Source organism: Octopus bimaculoides, chromosome 5, assembly GCF_001194135.2.
Source record: "Octopus bimaculoides isolate UCB-OBI-ISO-001 chromosome 5, ASM119413v2, whole genome shotgun sequence".
NCBI classification, from domain to species: domain Eukaryota; kingdom Metazoa; phylum Mollusca; class Cephalopoda; order Octopoda; family Octopodidae; genus Octopus; species Octopus bimaculoides.
The window spans coordinates 30,936,298-30,958,313 of NC_068985.1; the positions used below are offsets into that span (position 1 = coordinate 30,936,298).

The 22,016-nt window shown below is 35.7% G+C and overlaps 1 protein-coding gene across 2 annotated transcripts in view; it reads left to right on the forward strand.

The window, feature by feature from the left end:
* LOC106867861 (sortilin-related receptor) overlaps positions 1 to 22,016 on the forward strand; it is a 134,489-nt gene that overhangs the window by 96,503 nt on the left and 15,970 nt on the right. For both annotated transcript variants that reach the window (XM_014912904.2, XM_014912905.2), the window contains 13 exons: positions 1,625 to 1,783; positions 3,066 to 3,200; positions 6,228 to 6,497; positions 7,572 to 7,715; positions 8,658 to 8,772; positions 11,015 to 11,193; positions 12,084 to 12,190; positions 14,374 to 14,499; positions 15,546 to 15,771; positions 17,999 to 18,097; positions 19,279 to 19,376; positions 20,376 to 20,586; positions 21,281 to 21,384. In XM_014912904.2, the coding sequence (XP_014768390.1) occupies positions 1,625 to 1,783; positions 3,066 to 3,200; positions 6,228 to 6,497; positions 7,572 to 7,715; positions 8,658 to 8,772; positions 11,015 to 11,193; positions 12,084 to 12,190; positions 14,374 to 14,499; positions 15,546 to 15,771; positions 17,999 to 18,097; positions 19,279 to 19,376; positions 20,376 to 20,586; positions 21,281 to 21,384 (1,973 nt within the window). The remainder of the gene's footprint in view (positions 1 to 1,624; positions 1,784 to 3,065; positions 3,201 to 6,227; positions 6,498 to 7,571; positions 7,716 to 8,657; positions 8,773 to 11,014; positions 11,194 to 12,083; positions 12,191 to 14,373; positions 14,500 to 15,545; positions 15,772 to 17,998; positions 18,098 to 19,278; positions 19,377 to 20,375; positions 20,587 to 21,280; positions 21,385 to 22,016) is intronic.

Consider the following 22,016-nt stretch of genomic DNA (forward strand, 5'->3'; position numbering starts at 1 on the left):
AAGCGAGATGAGACTTTTTCAATATCAAGAAAGGCATGCTGCAGTACATCAGATGCAATCTCAATACAGAAGGGAGATGAGACTTTCCCAAGATCAGCAAATGCATGCTGCAGCACATCAAATGGAGTCACAAGACAGAAGCAAGATGAGACTTTCTTAAGAGTCTCCAGAGATGAAACTTTCTCAAGAGAGAAGGGGGATGAAACTTTCCCAAAATCAGCAAATGCATGCTGCAGCACTTAATGCTGGATCATTAAAACAACTTTTTAATGATTAGACAGCGGTCCAGTAGAATAGCTTCAGAAACAGACTACATACAAATTCATTCTTCACAACTCCTGGAGCTGCTTTCAGATATGATCCATTCCGTTCTTATAAAAATGATAATTTTGCCCAAATTGGTGTGCTAAACTCAAATTGTCGTTTCTGCAAAGCTTTAAAATTTACAAATGAAACTAATAGCATGTGCTGCTCAGGTGGTAAGGTAAGATTGCCAGCACTACTAGCTCCTCCTCAACCTCTTATGGATCTTCTGGAAGGCACTTCCATCCAGTCAAAGGATTTTCTGAACAATATCAGACAATACAACCTTGCATTTCAAATGATATCATTTGGTGCATCTAAGAAGATACTTGAACATTTAAGATCAAGGGCAAGTCTATCGCCTCATTGGTTCCCTGTTACCCACAAATGAACAAGCACAGTTCCTCTAAATTATCTTTATGAGTGATGTAGGGCAACAAACACGAAGAAGGGGTCAAAACTTCAGACGATTGGTCGTGTTAGATGCAGCGCCGACTGCCGCAAAGGAGAGTATATTCACTGACAGCTTTTCGGTGTGTTCAAAAATCACATAACCCCCACCCCCAATTTTCCATGACAGGTTAGGACCTGCATACTCCAAATGGATGCATTGCATGTTGCTTAGTTGAATTAGCTCATCAATTACTTCACAAATGTTTTGTCGTCAATGCTGCACTTTCTCATATCACCTGTTTTAACATAACTGTGATATATATACAAGCTATGCTATTTTAATCCCAAGCAACGCCAGATATCTCTGCTAGTTACAAATAAATATGTATAAATTTAGGAGTATAGTGTAATGTCAGGAGCCACGTAAAAATGTGTGTGCGTATATATATATATATATATTTAAATCCAAACCATATTTATTTTATTTCCAAAGGACAGTGGGTTGACTGAATCAGCATAGTGGCAAGCAAAATACTTTACAATTTATTGTTACATCTACGCAGCCTGCCGTGCTAACAATTCTGCCAGCTTACTGCCAATGTTTGTTTGTGTATCAAATGTATATCTGTGTTTATTTGTATATGTGCTTTAAATGTATGAAAGTAAACATGCTTTATCATGATTGGTTGTGCTTTGATGAAATCCTTGATAAAAACCATCAGTGAGGAAGTAAAGGAAAGCTAATTAATAACATTAGTTATGTGTGTATGTGGAGTGATGGAAGAGGGACAGTACTTTTTAATATCAGTTAATACATTTCATTCAAGTTTTAGTTAACAAAAAATTTTTTGTAGTATGTTTCACTTATTTATTCACAGCAAGAATTTTAGTTATGTATGTGGGGTTTTTTTTTTTTCATTCCATATAGTTTACAAAACTACAGCACCTGTTCCAACTACAACTAAGTCAAGTTCCTTGCCCAGATGTAATGGTGTAGAATTCCAGTGTGACAATGGCTTTTGTATTTTTGCCAGTGAACGTTGTGATGGCATCAATGACTGTGATGATAACTCAGATGAAGAAAACTGTAAGTAACAAATTGTATATTACAAAGTATAATTATTATAGTTCTAAGAATGTTAAAAAGAAAATAAAGATACTCAAGATTTTCCAAGTTAATTCAGGTGAGATACAAGAAAAATGTGAGTTCCAAATACTGAAGTAAAAAAAATAAATTTAAAATATGGCAGCTTTAGACCAGTAATTCCATAACCATTTTAGGACACTGGTCCTCTTGTCTTCTTAAAGACAATATTTGCTATTAATTTCTTGTTCAGAATTGTACATATAGAAGATTATAATACTTCAAAATTCAAAACAGCAACAAATAGTTTCACAATTTATTCAAAATTAATTTTGCAAGGTGATGGTCAGTATAAATAGACTAGATATAGTTTCACTGCTACTCACTAAGCTCTGAATTTCTGAAATACTCTGATGAATTTTTACCATATATTTTCCTTTATATTTCTATCATGAGTCTTGTGAGTGAATTTGACAGGTGGAAACTGAAAGAAGTTTGTCACATATATACATTTATAATATACCTGTATATATATATGTGTGTGTATGTTTGCATCTCCTTGTCTTGACATCACATGATTTTTTTTTAAATGAAAGTCATTCATTTCCAATGTTTTAAGAAAACATGTCTAACCATAGGGAAATTATTACCTTGCTTGGAAACAGGTAAGGTTGACAACTGGAAGGGCAGCTGGCCATAGAAAATCTGCGTCTGTGTTGAAACAATGATCTGGATTTCTTTTTGTCGTTCATGTATATTCCTCATAGTCTTCAGCATTTCATTGAGTTGTCTTGATGTTATTTGTCAAAGGTAAACCATCAGGACCAAGAAATGAAATTTGTGGCTTTAGGCCAATGTTAAAAATCATTGTTGAATTTGCTAATGGGCATGATTGGTGGAGCATCAGACAAAATATCTTGCAGTATTTAGCTATAATTCTGAGTTCAAACTTTGATGAGATCAGCTTTGTTTTTCATCATCATCATCATTGCTTATCATCCACCTTCCATGCTGGCATGGGTGGGACAGTTTGACAGGAGCCGGTGAGGCAGAAGCCTGCACCAGACTTCTGCAACTGTTTTGGCAGGATTTTTACAGCTGAATGCCCTTAAAATCTATATAACACCAGTCAACTACTGGGGAATGATTTAATCAATTCTACTCTCTCGCTTAAATGTGTGGCCTTTTGCCATTATTGAAAATCAGTATTATAGTTTTCACTTATCTTTGTTTATATATTTTTTGGTATTATTGCTACTATAACTGTTATTTTTACCTTTTCAAGGTTTTCTTTCTCCTCCACCACCAAGCTGTAAAGCAGATGAATTTCAGTGCACTACTGACAGGAAGTGCATCCTAACAAGGATGCAGTGTGATGGCCATGTAGACTGCTCTGATCGAAGTGATGAAGAATATTGTTGTAAGTAAAGAGAGCCCTTATTATACCAAACTAGTACGAGAGTGGGTTGTCCATTTTCACTGATTGTGATGATATGGGTTGATATTGTATATGTGTATAAGGAAAAGAGATACATTATAAACAATAGCAAAATTGCAGGGGAAAAGTTAATGGTAATGATGATGATTTTGATTATACGGAAGGTAAAAATTAACAAGTAAATTTTTAATTTCATTTACCTTTGGTATATGATAGATGTGAAATATTATTCACCTTTTCTGTTCATTTATCCCTATTCTCTCTGTCACCTTGTACTTTGACCACACATCTGTCTCTCCTTCTGGGTGGGGAAGCCATGTATTCACCTCTTTGGCAAGACACCTGCTCTTGTCCCTCTATCACATTTTAATTTTCTTCAGTGCTTTACACCACTCAATCAAAGGGTCTATCTTCCCTTGTAAGTACTTGATCATCTCACTAGTGCTAGTGCTACAAAAAAAATATTCCCAGTACACTCTGTGAAGTGGTTGGTGTTAGGAATGGCATCCAGCTGTAGAAACCCTGCCAAAGCAAACCTTGGAGCTCAGCTGTCCAGTATAGAAAAAGGAGCGTTAAATGATGAAACAGTTCTCTTACAGCCTATTTTACAGTATATAAATCACTGTTTGCACACAGTATATTTATTATTCAAGCATTTTATGACATTGTATCTTTAAATTGGGTGGAAAATGAAAAAAATAAGAACATGAAAATGTATAAATGTCTTAACTGTTATAGCAAAAAAATTTATTAGTATCCAAAAGTTTGAGGAGCACATAAGTGGAACAGGCAATTCTTGAAGGCTAGCTGTAACCATATTAGGTGTAGCCTATGGCTGTGATCTCACTTTTTTTACCAGGTCTTCTCAATCACAGCATATCTCCAGAGGTCTCGGTCTTTCATTATTGCCTCTCGGAGGCCCAACGTTTGAAGGTCATGCTTCACCACCTCATCCCATGTTTTCCTGGGTCTCCCTCTTCCACAAGTTCCTTCCACTGTTAGGGAATGACACTTCTTCACACAGCTCTCCTCATCCATACATAATACATCACCATACCAGTGCAGTCATCTCTCTTGCACACCACATCTGATGCTTCTTAGGTCCAACTTTTCTCTCGGTGCTTACACTCTGTTGTGTATGCACACTGACATTACACATCCAGCAGAGCATACTAGTATCATTTCTTTCAAGCCTACGCATGTCTTCAGCAGTCACAGCCCATGTTTCACTGCTGTGTAGCATGGCAGTTCGCACACATGCATCGTATAATCTACCTTTCACTCTCAGCAAGAGGTCCTTTGTCACCAGTAGGGGTAGAAGCTTTCTGAACTTTGCCCAGGCTATTCTTATTCTAGTGGTAACGCTCTCTGAGCATCCACCCCCACTACAGACTTGGTCACCTAGGGAGAGGAAGCTATCAACTACTTCTAGTTTCTCCCCCTGGCATGTGATGGAATCAGTTTTCTGAGCATCTGCAGTGTTTATTGCCCCTGTGCATCTGCCGCACACAAAAGCTATCTTCCCAGTTAACTTTCCCTTGATGTTGCTGCATCTCTTATGCGTCTATATCTTACACTGGGTACAACTTATGGAGTTTCAACCTACACCTTTTCTACAGATCGAGCAGGGCTATCTACCTGAATGGATTTGTGATGTGTTCGCCTTCCTACTTACCAGGACTTTGGTTTTTGCAACATTGACTCTAAGGCCCTTAGATTCTAAACCTTGCTTCCACACTTGAGATTTCTTCTCTTGTTCTGGTAGTGATTCTGCTATGAGAGCAAGGTCATCAGCATAGAGGAGCTCCCAGGGGCAACCTGTCTTGAATTCCTCTGTTATTTCCTGAAGGACTATGATGAATAAGAGGGGGCTGAGAGCTGATCCTTGTTGAACCCCTACTTCTACCCGGAATTTTTTGCTATACTCATTACCGACTCTTACCTTACTAACAGCATCCCTGTACAAGGCCTGTACAGCTCTTATTAACCACTCGTCAATCCCCAGTTTCCGCATTGCCCACCAGATAAGGGATGGGAAGACCCTATCAAAGGCTTTCTCCAAGTCAACAAAAGCCAAGTATAGGGGTTTATCTTTCGCTAGGTATTTCTCCTGAAGTTGCCATACCAGGAATATAGCATCAGTGGTGCTTCTACCTGGCACAAAACTCTCCCTAATTAGTTGGGCTATGACCTTCTCCATGACCGTTATCACCTGATCCAGCAGTGATGTATTTTACCTTCTCCAGACAAGGTAAAGCAAAGACAACACAAGTGGAACAAGCCAAAATGCTACCATCTTGCCTGTCTTTGCTATCTGTTTTAACTCATGTATTGTTAATTTATACAAGCTGCTTATCCTATACAAGACTGGATTTTTTGTTTTTTTTGTTTTTGATGGGTGGGTGGGAAAGGATATAGACAGCCAAACAATTTCTCTCTTTGTTCCTTTCCTTATTTCATAATTCATGTATATTTCCTTATTCTGAAACCCCTCCCCACCCTATTACACTATCCTTTCCTTTTGTAACCATTCCTGTAAGCTATTAGGGAAGTATAGCAAATACATAGGTGTGTGTGCAGTTCTAATATATTATATTTAGAAATAGATTCCATTGTTTAATAAAATAAATAATTCTGTCATCCATGGTTGAAAAACAATAGCCAAATCAGTCTTTTATTTTTATTAAAGCCTTGGGATAGGTCAGTGAGTCAATTGTATAGATTTGTGACTTCATGAGTTGAAGTTTGACGTCTATGAAAATTAATTGCACCAATCCTTAAGCACTAAAATAAAATAGGAAGTATCTATTAATATTTTGAGATAATTGGTGTGGATGAGAGGAAAACAAGTATAAAAATCACAATGGGAAAATATATTTGGAAAATAATGTCTATTTTTTATCTGATTTAAAAAATTTTAACATTTTAAAATTTTCTTTAACAATTGGTTAAAGTTTCAATGTCACTTTCTGTTTTTTGTTCTTTTTATTTATTTATTTTTTTAACTAGCATCAGGCAATGAACACAAATGTGAAGGATTTTCATTCCGCTGCACAAATGGTATGTGTATTCACATGTCATGGACTTGTGATGGTGAGAATGACTGCAATGATAATTCTGATGAAGAAAATTGTCCAACGATTGAAAAATGTGGAGAAGGCATGTTTCACTGCTTACAATCCCCTGGTTGCATTCCACAAAGCTCTATTTGCAATGGTATCAATGAATGCATTGATCATTCAGATGAAAGGGATTGTTACTACAACCACTCAACTAACGGTCAGTATTTTACATCATGGCTATTTTGAGGGAGACAACTGATTTGTCTGAACTTCTAGAAATTGTCATATTAATAGAGAACAGCTAGATCTTGATATGGTCTTGTCTGTCCTTCTAGATTAAATGCAAGAGAAAAAGTTTCAAGATGATTAGCTTCACAGGTATCAAGGAAAATATATCCTAATATGAAGCAACATTACAATTAATCATTATTTGTTTGGAATATTGAGAATGAAATTGGCAGAGTTGGGGAAGATAATGAAATGATAAAGAATAGGAACATTCTTTATTATTTAAGAGTTAGCCATTTGTGACCTGTCTAAATATGTTAAATTGAGAACATTTCTGGAAAGTAGGATCCATGTTTAGTTACAGTAAAAGAAACTTAAAATTCACAACATTCAACAATATTTTGTTGTAACTGACAGCTCCTTTTTTTTTTTCTAAATCCCCCCCCCCCCCCCAGGCCACTTGGATCTTATTCAAACTTCCTGCTTTAAAGTAATCTAAATTAAAACCTTCTATCAAGATTTCTTATTAATCTATGTTCCAAACACAAAATTAGTACTGACAAAATTATTTTACTAAATTTTTCATTATTTTCAAAATTAATTGAAACAAAGTTAATGTATTTCAGTAGAAATATGGTAACAAAAGAGGGTAGAAGATTAGTTTTAGAGAGAGACTTGAACTATTTTTTTATGCCAACATAAGCCAGAGTTGGAATGGATTATATTTAAGGACACCTTCACTGATGTTAGTAATATAACAACAGTTGCCTGTATAATTATTATTTGAACAATTTTATCTAGATTGTTCATGTAGATAAAATACTATAAGGACAAATACAGAGTTGATACCTTTTATTTTCTCTCATGATTTCTGTATATCAAAGCCACTTTGTTGTTAAGTGAAAATTTGTTTAAAAAGTAGAAAAAATAAATCAAATGTATTTCATTTTACTAAGATAAAAATGTATTATTAAATATGTTGAAGAAAAATCAGTCTATTGAATAGCTTTGTCCTCCTTAGCTATGATCTCCAAACTACTACATTCCTTGTTTTGATTTTCAGGATTTAACAAGCCTCCAAAGAAATGTGCTGACTATGAGTTCTTATGTGAACCTGATAGTGACAGGTGTTTACCTTACTGGAAAGCATGTGACAGTCATATTGATTGTCTTAATGGCCGGGATGAAGAATTTGGAATGTGTAAAGGTTAGTGCCATTGTATATGATGAATGCATAAACTTCAATGGTTATTATATGGTAGTTGTGTAAATGAAGCTAGTGTTAATATGGATCTTTTATCTTTTACTTGTTTCAGTCATTAGACTGTAACCATGCTGAGGCACTGCCATGGAGAATTTCTTTGAAGTCAAATGAATTGATCCCAATACTTATTTTGTTTTTAAAGCCTGATATTTATTCTATCAGCATTGTGTATCTAGGGCGACTACATTATCCAATGTGCCCCCCCCCCAAAAAAAAAACTTTAAAAAATAAGTAGGATATGATTTTAAGAAAATTTGGCTGCTATTTCTAGCAGGTTGAATAATCATAGAAAGTCTCTGTTGTTAAATCTCTCAAGATGGGTTTTCAGTTGTTGAAAACTTATGTAGAGAAAGAAATCTGTGCACAACCTCAACATTTTAAAAACTTTTATCTAGGTTAATTTCGTAGACAATTCTACAGTTAATTATTCTTATCTGAAGTCCTTGTTCTCTGCCATCTTTTCTGTGCAACCATTGCTTACAGTGAATGTACAGTATTCAGTTTTCATCTGCATAGTGGCTTCAAATTTTGGCACAAGGCTAGCAATTTTAGGTTTGGGAGATAGTTGATTACATTGACCCCAGTACTCATTTTATCAACTTGGAAAGAATGAAAGCAAAGTCAGTTTCAGTGGAATTTTAACTCAGAACATGAAGAGCTGAAAGAAATACCACTAAACATTTTATCGAATGTGCTAAAGATTCTGCCTGCTCACTGCCTTTCACTTACAATTTGATTTATGTTCCTTGTCAAATGGCACAAGGATTTTGTCTTTTTCAGTTTCTAATTAGACTTTAGGACCTATTAGAGCAAAAAGATTATCTTCATTTGCTTTTTATGTGAAATTCTTGTTTAATATGAAAAAAATTTTTTTTTTTTTTCAAGAGGAACTGCGTGTGCCTAATCTGTGGTATACCAAAGTGACCAGCAACAGTGTTTTACTTTCATGGGAAGCAACCAAACATTTCTCCAGCAATATATCCTATATGCCAAGTATTGTGTAAGTTGAAATTTAACCTCTTAACGTACACATTTTTTTTTTCCAATTTCCATGCAAAAAATTTTTTATTTTTTTATTTTGAATTTATATATAAGGAACAATAAGTACACAAATTATTTTGGATTAGTTATGATTTATTATAAAATTAGTGATAGAAAGGATAGTTACTGATAGTTAATGATAGAAAACAGGAATAACATCATGAACAAAGTATTTCGGGTTAGAAATAAGTGACAGATATCTCAGAGTACAGTAAACATATATTTTTGTTCAAATATATATTTACTAGACATTGCTGAACAAAAATATATGGGATATGTTAAGAGGGTAATGGAATTATCATGAACTTCCATCTTCCCTATTCTTTTTCTCTTTTGTGCATTTATGTGTATATATCATTTGTTCATTTGTTTTTATACTTATCTTTTTCCTCATGCTCGTATGAGTTAGGTGAATACATATCATTGAAGAACTGTTTTACATTCAAATGCCCTTACCTGTTTTTCAAATAAAGGATTTTTTTGTTCCAGTCTCTTTGAAAGTGTAGAATGAGGGGTTGATTTGTTGACTTTTCATGAGAAGCACAGAATATAAACTCACAAAGACACATGCACATACACCTATACTCCCCTCACATACATACATACAACAGTCTTCTGTACAGTTCTTGTCTCCCAAATTCACACTCACAAGGTATTGGTTGGTTCAATGCTTTAATAGGATATACTTGCACAGAGCCACACTTTCACTTTCTCTCCTTCAAATTGGGTGTCAGCTGCCAAGTTATCCACAGTGCATACACTTCCCAATGTCCAGATTCTTCCCCCATCTTCTGTAGTATATTGTGACCACAGTCAGTTGTGCAGCAAACTCATACTGTGACTCGTTTGTCCACATGAATAAATATGTCTACTCACTGGAAATTCATGTCAGTGGTCACAGATGATCATTTCCCACTACATGGTTTGTCTTCTTGCTGGTTTCATCTTGTTTAAACTTCATCAATCTGTGCATGTCAGTGGCATAAATTCCATACACAACCTTTAGTCTTCTGTGGATGTTGGACAGCCTGCATGCCATTTTTGACAAAAACTGAATAAGTGAATGTTGCTTCTGCTTGGAACCCATTATTTGCCTGCAATTAAGAAGAACAGGAAGAAGAGTCATGAAAGAAAATGAATTACTTTGCTGACATATGCAATTTGAACAAATTTTGTGGTTAAAAATTCAAGTTATACCTGCTTTTGATTTATTTCTGGTACAACCCTCATATTTAAGTGTACATTGAGTGCTGTTGCTGATGCCACATAAAAAAGCACCAGTGTTGGTGCCATGTAATAAGCACCAGTGCTGGTGCCACTTAAACAGTACCCAGTACACTCTGTGAAGTGGTTAGCATTAGGAAGGGCATCCAGCTGTAGAAACCATGCCAAAACAGATAATGGAGCTTACTACAGCTACCAGCCTTGCCAGTTCCTGTCAAACTGTCCAACCCATGTCAGAATGGAAAACAAATGTTAAATGATGATGATGAGTATCATGTATTCAGTATGAGCAATGGACGCACAGATAAAATAGTCAGTCCTAATACATTACAAGGACTGCAGATAGGCATAATTAACAGTAGAAATGCCTCCGAATTGAAGCCTATAAAAGATTAAAAAACAAGTGTGCTACAGAATAATATTTGATAATATCTGCTCTACCTTTATCAGCACAAATCATGTACCCACACACCTACCAGTCCATGCATATACACACACACACACACACATCTAGCAAGTATGAATTGGTTGTATATACCATGATTTCACTAATTGTTTTAGGTGTCTCTGTAGTCACAAGCAGACATAGGCACCTACTCACTACTTCCATTCATGACCCAGCAAGACATCCAGGATGTGACAACCAGAAGGGAAAGAGAGCCACACTAGTTAGTACTCAGCTGGCACTCATTTCAGCTAAGTAGACTAGAGTAATACAAAATGCAGTGTCTTGCTCAAGGACACAATATGCTGCCCCTACAAGAATCAAATCCACGGTCTTCTTATATTAAACCCAACACCCTAACCACTTGCTTATGTGCCTTCAACTCTAAATGTATAAGGTGAATGCATGGCTGGGAATTTGTGTGTGTTTGCGCATATGTGCGTGTTTCTTTGCTGTTGATTGGAAAAGAGTAAATATGAACATAATGTTATATGTGTTGTATAACTACATCTATGATTGTATCTTTCTGCAGAGAAGTGCCATCATATACATGGCTGAACCGCAGCATCACCAGGAAAACCACCTACAACTTTACCAACCTAAAACCAGCAACTATCTACTATTTGTTTGTATCTGTGAAGGTCTCCAATGCCACCGGTAGCCGTATCTACAGCCCTGTGCATTTTGTTTCAGTGAAGACAAATGATGGCAGTAAGCATTCTTCAATGTTGTTGTTGTAGTCATTGTTTAGCTTCAAATTAGACCTGATTGAGGAGAACTATGATGAAAGGCTTTCCAGCTATGTCCATCTCATCTTTTATTCACACATAGTATATCCAATACTTCATTATCTAAAGTATCCCTTTGTCTTTTTTAATATGGTCAGATGTGATTTGAGGGAGACCCAACCACCATTTCCAGCAAGTTGAGCAGCCTCATAGAGGCTCTCTCTTTGGTTGATATTATTGTTGCTGCTGCTCTTGTTGTTGTTATTGTTTTATTATGTCAAGAACTACATTCAGTGTCCTTTTTTAAGCCTGGAAGCTATGATTTGTTGATATCAATTGAACTTGATACTAGTATATGATTAACTTTTTCTCCTGTGCACATTTTGGGGCATCATTAGTCAAATATGATTAACTTGATCCCAATATTTTATTTCTGAAGAGAAAAAAAATTTGATTTTAATTAAGAAATATGAAACTCCTTAAGCTATACCATAGAGCCTCTTGGATATTTCTTTATCACTTATTTAAGCTACCTTGTACTTAGAGAGCTAATATTTAATAAGACTGTTGTGTTGGCCAAGGGCTAACATTAAAATTACCTCTATGATATATGCACAGACTGCAGAAAGTATATTCTGGACATAGGGCACAAGACCTATGACATACGAAAAGTGGAAATTGAGGTTTTTTTCTTGTGGACATAAGCAGCATAACTGAATTTATATGATAAGAAGTGAATTGATTTCAATTGGGAATTGAAACTAAGCTATAGAATCAGCTTCATATATTTTAACCTGTACTCCATGGTTGAAAATTAATTAATAATATAAGATTCTATCTTAGAATGTCTAATATTTTTCCTTTGTTTTGCAGTTCCTAGCAAACCTGTGCACTGTTCTGTCCACCAAGACGGAAATGGAGGTCTCATTGCCAGTTGGAAGAAACCAAATTATCCAAGAGGAAAGCTTATTTACTATCTAGTGAGTATGAAATTGCTTTGTAATTGAGGTGCAATTTTCCTCTCTAATAGTACTGATAACATTAGCATGAGTGTATAGTTAAAAACATTTCACTGATTAATTTCTACTTTATCATTGTATCTGAAGAAAAGAAACATTGTCTCTACTTTAAGAGGGAGGAGAGAGATGGGTAAAATTGGTGCGATTACTTTGAATAATTGAAGTTTAATGTAAAGTCTGAAACACATGAATAGAAATATAGAATCAAAGATTTTGTAATTCTTAGAATGAATGATTGCAACTATAAGTTACTGTCAGTGTTTTACTGAGAAGAGTGTACAGTTGATGTGAGGCAGATAGATAACCATTGTTGGTCTTCTTGAGTAGAGACAAAATGCAGCCAGTCAGTTCTTAGAATGAGCAAAATAAAAATTATAAATAAGTTGGAGAATTATAATTTTCAGTAGGAAGGTTTATCAATCAAGCCTTTGACTGCCTTTAAATTAATACTATGATGTTTGATGGTAGATCTGCAAACAGCTCTCTATAGTCTAAGCATAATTGAGCATTTCAAAGCAAACAGTCACTCAGTAATGCAACATTTCTTGGCTATTTATTGAAACAAAAAGCTTTAATATGGTTTGCAAAATAAAATTGTAATAGAACGAATGAGGTGTATTGTGAAAGAATATCATTGATGAAAAGTACAAAGAGAGATGATATGTCACTCTGGGGCATTTCAATGATGATCTGAATTAGAATAATTACTAGAATAACAGTGCAACATGGCTTATGAAGAAACAAATGAATATTTGGCTAAGTGCAGGCATGGCTAGGCACAGGTATGGTTAGGCACAGGTATGGCTAGGCACAGGCATGGTTGTGTGGTAAAAAGCTTGCTTCTAACCACATGGTTCCAAGTTCAGTCTCACTATGTGGCACCTTGAGCAAGTGTCTTCTACTATAGCCTCAGGCTGACCAAAGCCTTGTGGGTGGATTTGGTAAACAGAAACTGAAAGAAGCCGATCAAATATATGTATATATATATATATTTTTTTTTATTTGTGTGCCCTTTTCAAGCCTAGCCAGGCTCATGGACCTGGTTTCCCGGTTTCTATGGTGTATGTGTTCCTCCCCACCAGCTGGATGGGACGCCAGTCCATCGCAGCGTTATTCAAGAAACAGGAAGATAGAGTGAGAGAAAGTTGGGGCAAAAGAGTACACAAGAAACTAACTTTTGTATGTGGAAGGTGCACAGGCATAATAAATACTGAACATGTGCAGAAAATAGACTCCATCAACTGCTAGGGGGACAAGCTAGAGGTAGTAGATAGCTTCCGGTATCTAGGCAACCAGGTTAGTAGTAGAGGTGGATGTTTGGAGAGCATAGCTGTGAAAATAAGATTAGGTTGGGCAAAGTTCAGAGAGCTACTACCTTTGCTGGCAACAAAGGACCTCTCTCTCAAGTGAAAGGCAGATTGTTTGATGCCTGCAGCTATGCTACATGGCAGTGAAACATGGGCTATAACAGCCAAGGACATGAGTAGGCTTGAGAGAAATGAAGGCAGTATGCTTTGCTGGATGTGCAACGACAGTGTGCATGTTCAACAGTGTAAGCATCTTGAGAGAAAAGTTGGGCATACAAGGCATCAAATGTGGTGTACAAGAGAGACAACTACGCTGGTATGGTCATGTGATGCATATGGACAAGGATAGCTGTGTAAAGAAGTGCCAATCTCTAACTGTGGAGGGAACCTGTGGTAGAGGTAGACCCAGGAAGACATGGGTCAAGGTGGTGAAGCATGATCTTTGAACGTTGAACTTCACAAAGGCAATGAATAGTAACCGAGACCTTTGGTGATATGTTGTGCTTAAGAGGACCCATCAAGCCAAGTGCACCTATACTGGTGGCACATAAAGAGCACCTTTTGAATGTTGGGCCTGACAGAGGCAAAGTGGCTGAGTTCCTTTCGAGCATTGGGCCTCACGGAGGCAATGACCAAGACCTTTGGCATTATGTCATGCTTGAGAAGAAGACTCACTTGTTGGTTCATATCTGCACATTTAAAATCCAGTGTTCATCATCCATTTGCATAAAACATCTATGTTGAAGTTCTTGACTCTTTGCACACATTAACAAACTCCTTCAAAATTGCAGCATCAGTTTTTCATTATTCCTCCAATCTTGCCATTTTCTTTTGCAGGTTACCATTGAAGACACAAGCATTGGGAACCAATACAGTATTGGTGTCAAAGACACTAGTCAATCAAACTATTCAGTAACCCTGACTTCTCAGCCCTTAATAAAGAATCACACTTTTATCATAAAGGTAAGCCTGCTTTTTTAATTCGTCCTTCATAACTAATGGCTGTGAGCTTGTCCATCTCTTCTGTCTCTTTTTTCCTTCTTTATGATTTCACTACATTAAATATTGTTTAAACATTGCAAAGTGTAAGAACTTTGAATTTTTAAAGAAAATATAATATATGTAACATAGAAGTGAAAAGACTGTTTGAATAAGATATTGAATAGATAACTAAAAACCTGTGCTCAAATCCATTATGTATGTATCATTATCATCATCGTTTAACGTCCGCTTTCCATGTTGTAACTATAACTTTGCTTATCTTTGTCTGCCTGTCTGCCCCCTCTCTCTCCCCCTCTCCCTACTGTGGACTATTTCTTCCATCAATTTAGATGGGAATATCAAAATTTACAAAAAGCACCCTACACACTTGCACTTAAGAGGATGGGGCTCTCCAGACTTCAGTCAAACCGTCTAACCCATGCCAGCATGGAAAACGGATGTTAAACAATGATGATGATTATTTCATTTAATTTTCATTTTACCCTATCTCTTACTAATTTCTACTTCTTTCTTGCGTTTGACTTCATTCTTCATTTTTATGAACTCATCATCTTCTTCCTTCAAGTTGAGACTCAGTAAAAAGAAAAAAAGCAACACTTAAGTATTATTTATATTTGACAACCTGACAGGTTCATAAGAGAAATTGTGTAGAAGCCCATCCAATAGTCAGTACCTGTAATTAAAAGGACAAACTCTAATTTACTTCCTCAATAGCTACCCCCTATCATTGCTTGTATAGTTAACTTGCCCAAAATGAACCTGAATCACTTATTCTAATTCTCACCATCTTATGGGACACATATCAATCACTTCACACTCTTCTTGTTTCCTTCAATCTCCATATTATCTTCAGTCTATTACTTTCTTACCTTTTTCTATCACATTTCTTTCCTCTCTCTCATAATTCTTCTCTCTTTCTTTCTCTCTCATCCCTTTCTATTCTTGTCTCTTTTCCTGTAAATTTCATTCTCTTTATATGCATGTACATTTTTGTATTTCTGTATTAGATTCTTGCTGCAACCAGTTCGGGTGATGGTGTAGCCTGTGAAAACAATGTAACTTATGACAGAGATGGAGTGATTAGTCCAGTTACAGGACTCACAAAGAAGTCTGAAAATTATCAAGTAACTCTTTCTTGGAATCGGGTACTTAAGGCAAAATCTTACAAAGTCATATACCTCGATATATGGAATGCTGAACACCGCATTGATGTTCAGAAGGAAACTGTAACTAGTAAGTGAAATAATAATTTTTTTTTTAAATACCTCTTATACTGCTAAAGCTCCCCAGCTTACCAGTTTTCAGTCACACCAACCATCCCATGCTGGCATGGGAAACAGCCATTAAATGATGATGATGATGAATATGACTACCACCACCACCACCACCACCTCTTATACTGCTAAGCTGAAGCAAAGTAACTAAGTGGTTTAAATTTTGAAGTATCAGTCTTTAGATTGAAATCTAAAAATAGGTGGGTTTTTTTGTATTGTTATTGGTTTAGTGCCAGACTAGCCTTGATTCAGCAGACATATGGTGAAAGGTGTTCAAACCTTGATCAATTTATTTTTTAAGGCTTAATAAATCTAGAACTAAGCTATCTTGGATAACGCATATCCCCTATTTTTAAGTCTGTTGAAGATATCTTTTTATCTTGCACTCATTTATCATTGCACTGTGACTAAAATGGGCATTGCATTGAAGAGTTTACTCAAACAATCAACCTCTGTACTTATGGGGGTTTTTTTTAAAGTCTGGTACGTATTCTATCGGTCACCTTTCTCCAAACTGCTAAGTTATAGGGTCGTAAACAAGCCAACATTAGTTGTCAAGTGGTATGGGGTGAAAGTGGAGGCATGTGGCTTAGTGGTTAGGGTGTCAGCATCATGATCGTAAGATTGTGGTTTCGATTCCTGGACTGAGCGACGCGTTGTGTTCTTGAGCAAAACACTTCATTTCACGTTGCTCCAGTCCACTCAGCTGGCAAAAATGAGTAACACTGCGATGGATCTGCGTCCCATCCAGCTGGGGAACACATACGCCATTGAAACCGGGAAACCTGGCCCATGAGCCAGGCTAGGCTTTAAAAGGGCGCATTTATTATTTTATTTTATGGGGTGGCAAACACAAACATAGACATAAAGACACATACATACAGACACTTTGCATTACATTGCTTTATAATTGATTGCTATGTGGACTGATAGCCAAATCCGTATGAAGTACTTACTGTGATAGCCACATGATTCTCTGAATCCATATCTTATACTACTCATATGAACCGCTGAAATCTCCAAGTTTTTTTTCGTTCCCTCTCTGTTTTATTTCTCTTACTCCTTTCTGTTGAAGAGCTTAGGCTCAAAACATAAAAAAACTTATCTTTGCAAGCCTAGTACTTATTCTATCAGTCTATTTTGCCGAACTGCTAAGTTACAGGGATCTAAACACACAGGCTTATTTTCAGTTTCCGTCTACCAAATCCACTAACAAGGCTTTGATCGGCCCAAGGCTATAGTAGAAGACACTTGCCCAAGGTGCCACACACTGGGACTGAACCTGGAACCATGTAGTTCTTCCCACACAGCCACACTTGCACCTATACATATATTTTTTTTTTCATTATAATTTCAATTATAGATTTTTAAAAACTGAATACTAAATGTGAAGTGAACCTATTTTGTGAAAAAATGCTAAATTTTCTTTTTCATTCTACCACTTTGGATTTAACAATTTGTATTATATACCTCTTAATTCCTGTGTTGCTAACAGAGTAGTGTAAAAGACTGTGTTTGGTTCTGGTATCTGTTCATCTTTAGTTCATAAATAAGTGAAATATCATTGTTCATTATCGTTTTAATGTCCACTTTTCCATGCTTGCATGGGACGGATGGAATTTTTGTTTTTAGGTAAATTTTCAATGGCTAGATTCCCATTCTGTTGTCATTCCTTACCGGTTTCTAAGCAAGGTAATATTTTCCTATGACCAAAGATATTTCCATGCAATATTGAAAATAAAGGACATTCATTTACAATCATGTGCTGTCAAGACCAGGAGACGCAAACACAGCAGACACACACTCACACATAAAACGTGTCCTTCAGTTTCTGTTTACCAAATCCACTCACAAGGCTTTGGTTACCCCGAGAACTATGGTAGAAGACACTTCCTCAAAGTACCATGCAGTGGGACTGAACCTGAAACCATGGGTTTGGGATACAAGCTTCTTAACCACATATATTATTTTTCATAATTATTGTTATTTGAATTTAATGTTTTAAAACAATATTTTTCATTTTCTCTTTGTCAGTTGTTTTATTTATTATATGAAATCTAAAAAAGGTTGGGAACCCTTGTTCTAATCACCCCTTGAATGTTTTTGATTAAGCGCTTGGCTCTGCTGGATATAAATTTTATCTGTTTATTCTTATGTTTTCTAATGATCTTACCTGTTTGTTTCAGTTAATAACTTGGCTCCTGGCTGTAGTTATTTGATCCGGATCCAGGGTTACAATGATATATCAGCTGGTCCCCCTGTAGAGATATCTGTTCACACAAAAGGTACAGGATCTTTGTTACTTGAACTATTTTTTTGTTCTCTGATTTGCTTTATTTACATTTTTTTATAATCATTATTTGTATTATTGTTATTGTTATTGTTTAGCCCCAAGTTAGCCTCAGTCAACCAGACCATTGGTTAGAGGTATCCAAACAATGATCATCTTGTCCTTTTTTTTTTTTTTCTGTGTGTGTCCTTTTCTTAAAAACTAGTTAAAAGAGATTTGGCTACTATTTCTAGCAGATTGAGTGACCATGAAATGGCTCTGTTGTTGGCTAGGTTAATTTTAGTTTTATGCTTCAGTGCAAGTATTGTCTAACTCAAGTTCAAATTTTAGTTAAAAGTATTTCTTCATTTACAACACTTGTACTCTTAGGAGAGAGAAGAGTATCACAAGAACTCCATCTATACCTAAAGGACAGAGGAAGAGAGACATAGACAGAACTACCTAAGCTACTAGCGTAGCTAGAGTGTGTACTGCCCAGGGTGGCCCTTCCATTTGCCGCCACTGGACCCCACAAAAACACATATCGCCTATAGTAGACCCAAAAGTGCTGTCCATTTAAAAGTGCCACCTGGGACAGACCACCCCTACTGCTCCCAAGCTACACTAGTGACCTAAGCTATGACTGACTGGAAAGTTTATCATATTCTTGACATTAGAGATTCATATTGCAAATAAATAAATGCTAACTTTTATGTATTGTGTGTTCTAATGAACTCATCCTTTCTGTAGCATGTTATTCTAAGCCATGTTTAATTCAGTGATGGCACTTCAGAGTTTTACTTGATAATTTTCCTCTGCTCTATTTACATAAACATGTAGCAAACCTCTCTTCTTCTTAATGTCATTTTATAATGAAATTATAGTAAAATAAATTTTATGATTCACAGTATGCCTAATGTATCATTTGTCAACTGTAGAACAGGGTTGCCAAAGCAAGCAGCACAAAATTTTCATTAAGTCGTAGATTATGTTACAAAGTACCCAAAATGGAAATTTTGCTTGTAACATGAGAATGAAAAAAAAATTATCCTTTTTAATACCAAGAAAGACATTAGGGATACTAGGTGTGTGTGTGTGTGTGTTGAAGATATGATACTGGTTGTAATTGTTACTTCCTTGTAATGATGAACCTCTTGAATGTGAATAAATTATTCAGTTTTGTTTTTCATCCATTAGGTAAAGAAATTACAACACCCAATATTTTGGCAGCAATGTTGGTAAAAAATAATTCTTTCAATATCACATGGATTGGACCAAGCCTTGGTCATCACCAGGTAAAATTATCTTTTCAGTTTTTTCTGTTTATTTTTTTAGATATAGATATATTGATGTAATGCTATTTGATAATAAAACTTACTGTGAAAATATGTGTTGATTCTTTGGCAATGAATTAATAATTTGAGTATATTAAGTACATTCATCTCACAGATAATACATTCCAATCCTGAAAACATGAATTTTATCAACAATGTACTTAAGGTAGAAGATATGTTATATAGGAAGCTAAATCATTCTGATGAAATAACCTAGTTGATAAGAATTATATAGCAGCAAACATTTTAATGCCATTTTCCCTGCTAAAGCAGGAGTTAGCTCTGCAGGCCCCAGGACGGAACTCATACACATGGTTTCCTACTTTTCAGCCAGATGCCCTTGTTGCTTTTACTGTGTGTTAAAAAGACTGGTCATAAGTAAAGATACTAGCTAATTAACATTTAACTGAGCCATCTAGAAATAAAAGATAGAAGTCACTTGAAAATGATAAACAGATAACTTATCATATAGCATTATGGAATAAACTAAATGTATCAAAGAGCAAAAGAGAAATCACATCAGTGTCATTATTTATTTAACTGTAGCTTTTGTAGATTACCCTCTTCCAGCTAAATGTGACATCCACAAAGATCACTTATCTTTCAGTTTTCTTTTTAATCTATATAATGATCACCAAACTGTAATGATAATATTGTAGCCACCATAACACATCTATACCAGTCCAGCATGTTTTCACTGGTCTCAGTATGTTTTGTACATACATATCCTAAAATGCAAATATTTTTAGATTGCTCTTTAGCAGAAACACTATAATACATTTTGAATTCAGCTTGTTTGAATTTAAATCAATATACACATCAAATAAGAAAGTAAGATCTAAAAGACAATTAGCAAGAAATTTTGTGATCACCTTGGAATCAATAAATTAAAACTGATGATAATTGTATTTCAAATATATTTTCTACTCATAACTCTTTTCTGTTTCAACCTGATTGCAGCGCTTTGCCATTTTCTATGACACAATTCCTCGTCATTTAGAGAATTCTCACATAAAAGATGCAAGATGGGTAGAATACACAACATCCCAGTTTATGGTCTTACAGAATTTACAGGCGTGTGAAGCTTATATTGTAAAAGTTGCAGTGGTAAGATCCAAGACAATACCTCTCAGCCAACTCAGTTCTGAAATACTCTTTCAAACTTCATCAGGTAAATACTGTTTTATATCCATCATATCACATAAAATATTAACTTTAATAGTCATTACTGTTGCATTAGATCAGCTAACAACAGCAACTGTGATATTTTGTTGAGATTAACAATCATCATCATCATCATTGTTTAACATCCGCTTTCCATGCTGGCATGGGTTGGATGATTTGACTGAGGACTGGCAAGCCAGGAGGCTGCACCAGGTGCCAATCTGATTTGGCAAGGTTTCTACAGCTCAATGCCCTTCCTAATGCCAACCACTCTGAGAATATGACTGAATTAGACTGAATGTTCAGGCGTATTCATAAATGGCTAATTACCTATTAATAGGTGTGCCTCTTTAGTTCATATTCCTATAAGAAGATAAGGGTGTCTAGAACGAATACAGAAAATATATTGTTTTTGGAAATAATAAAATTTTTGCTGAAATGAAGGCAGAGCTTTTGAAATGATATACTATTATCCTTTTCTTTAAAAACTGAAATAAAACAGCAATGTCTTAGATTTAAGGCCATTATGATAACAGAGAAAGTTCAATGTTTATTAAAGACTGCAGTTTGTCACTAAAAGGTTTCTTAATAAAACTCATTTTAGAAGCTGGCTGTTGTGTATGTCTCAGTTTCTCAACTCTGTTCATATTGATTGCATGACTTGAATTGTAAACGTTTTGTTGCTTTTTTTTTTAATCAAGATGACCGAGCACCACCTAAAGAAGTGCATGTGACTGAAGGCACCAATAAAAGTTGTATAAATATCACCTGGCAGCCACCATGCTCAGAAGAAAAAATTAAACAGGTTAGTTTTTGTGCTGAAATAGCTTAAATCTAACGTAAAAATATTTAAGGTAGTGCTGTCATAGCAAATTTATAGACTATTTTTTTTTTTATAAATTATCTGATGGAAAGACAGTTTTTCTTAGACAGGGAATACAGTTTATGTCTGTTTGGATTCAGCATGAAAAGTTACATCGATATACCAGATTTGAAAATTTTCACTTAATTTTAAAATTTCAAGATGTGTGACAGCCACAGAAAAGATCCAAAATTTGATCAAAGACAAAGAGTGTAAAAACTGAATATTTTATACATTGTTTTAGTGGTTCTAAATGCAAATGACTGCTGGAGGCAACATCTTCTTTGACATTAACATTACTCTAAGATTATGACTAATTAAAGAAGAGCTTTGAGGTTATCTGTCATCATCATCATCATCATCGTTTAACGTCCGCTTTCCATGCTAGCATGGGTTGGACGATTTGACTGAGGACTGGTGAAACCGGATGGCAACACCAGGCTCCAGTCTGATTTGGCAGAGTTTCTACAGCTGGATGCCCTTCCTAACGCCAACCACTCAGAGAGTGTAGTGGGTGCTTTTACGTGTCACCCGCACGAAAACGGCCACGCTCGAAATGGTGTCTTTTATGTGCC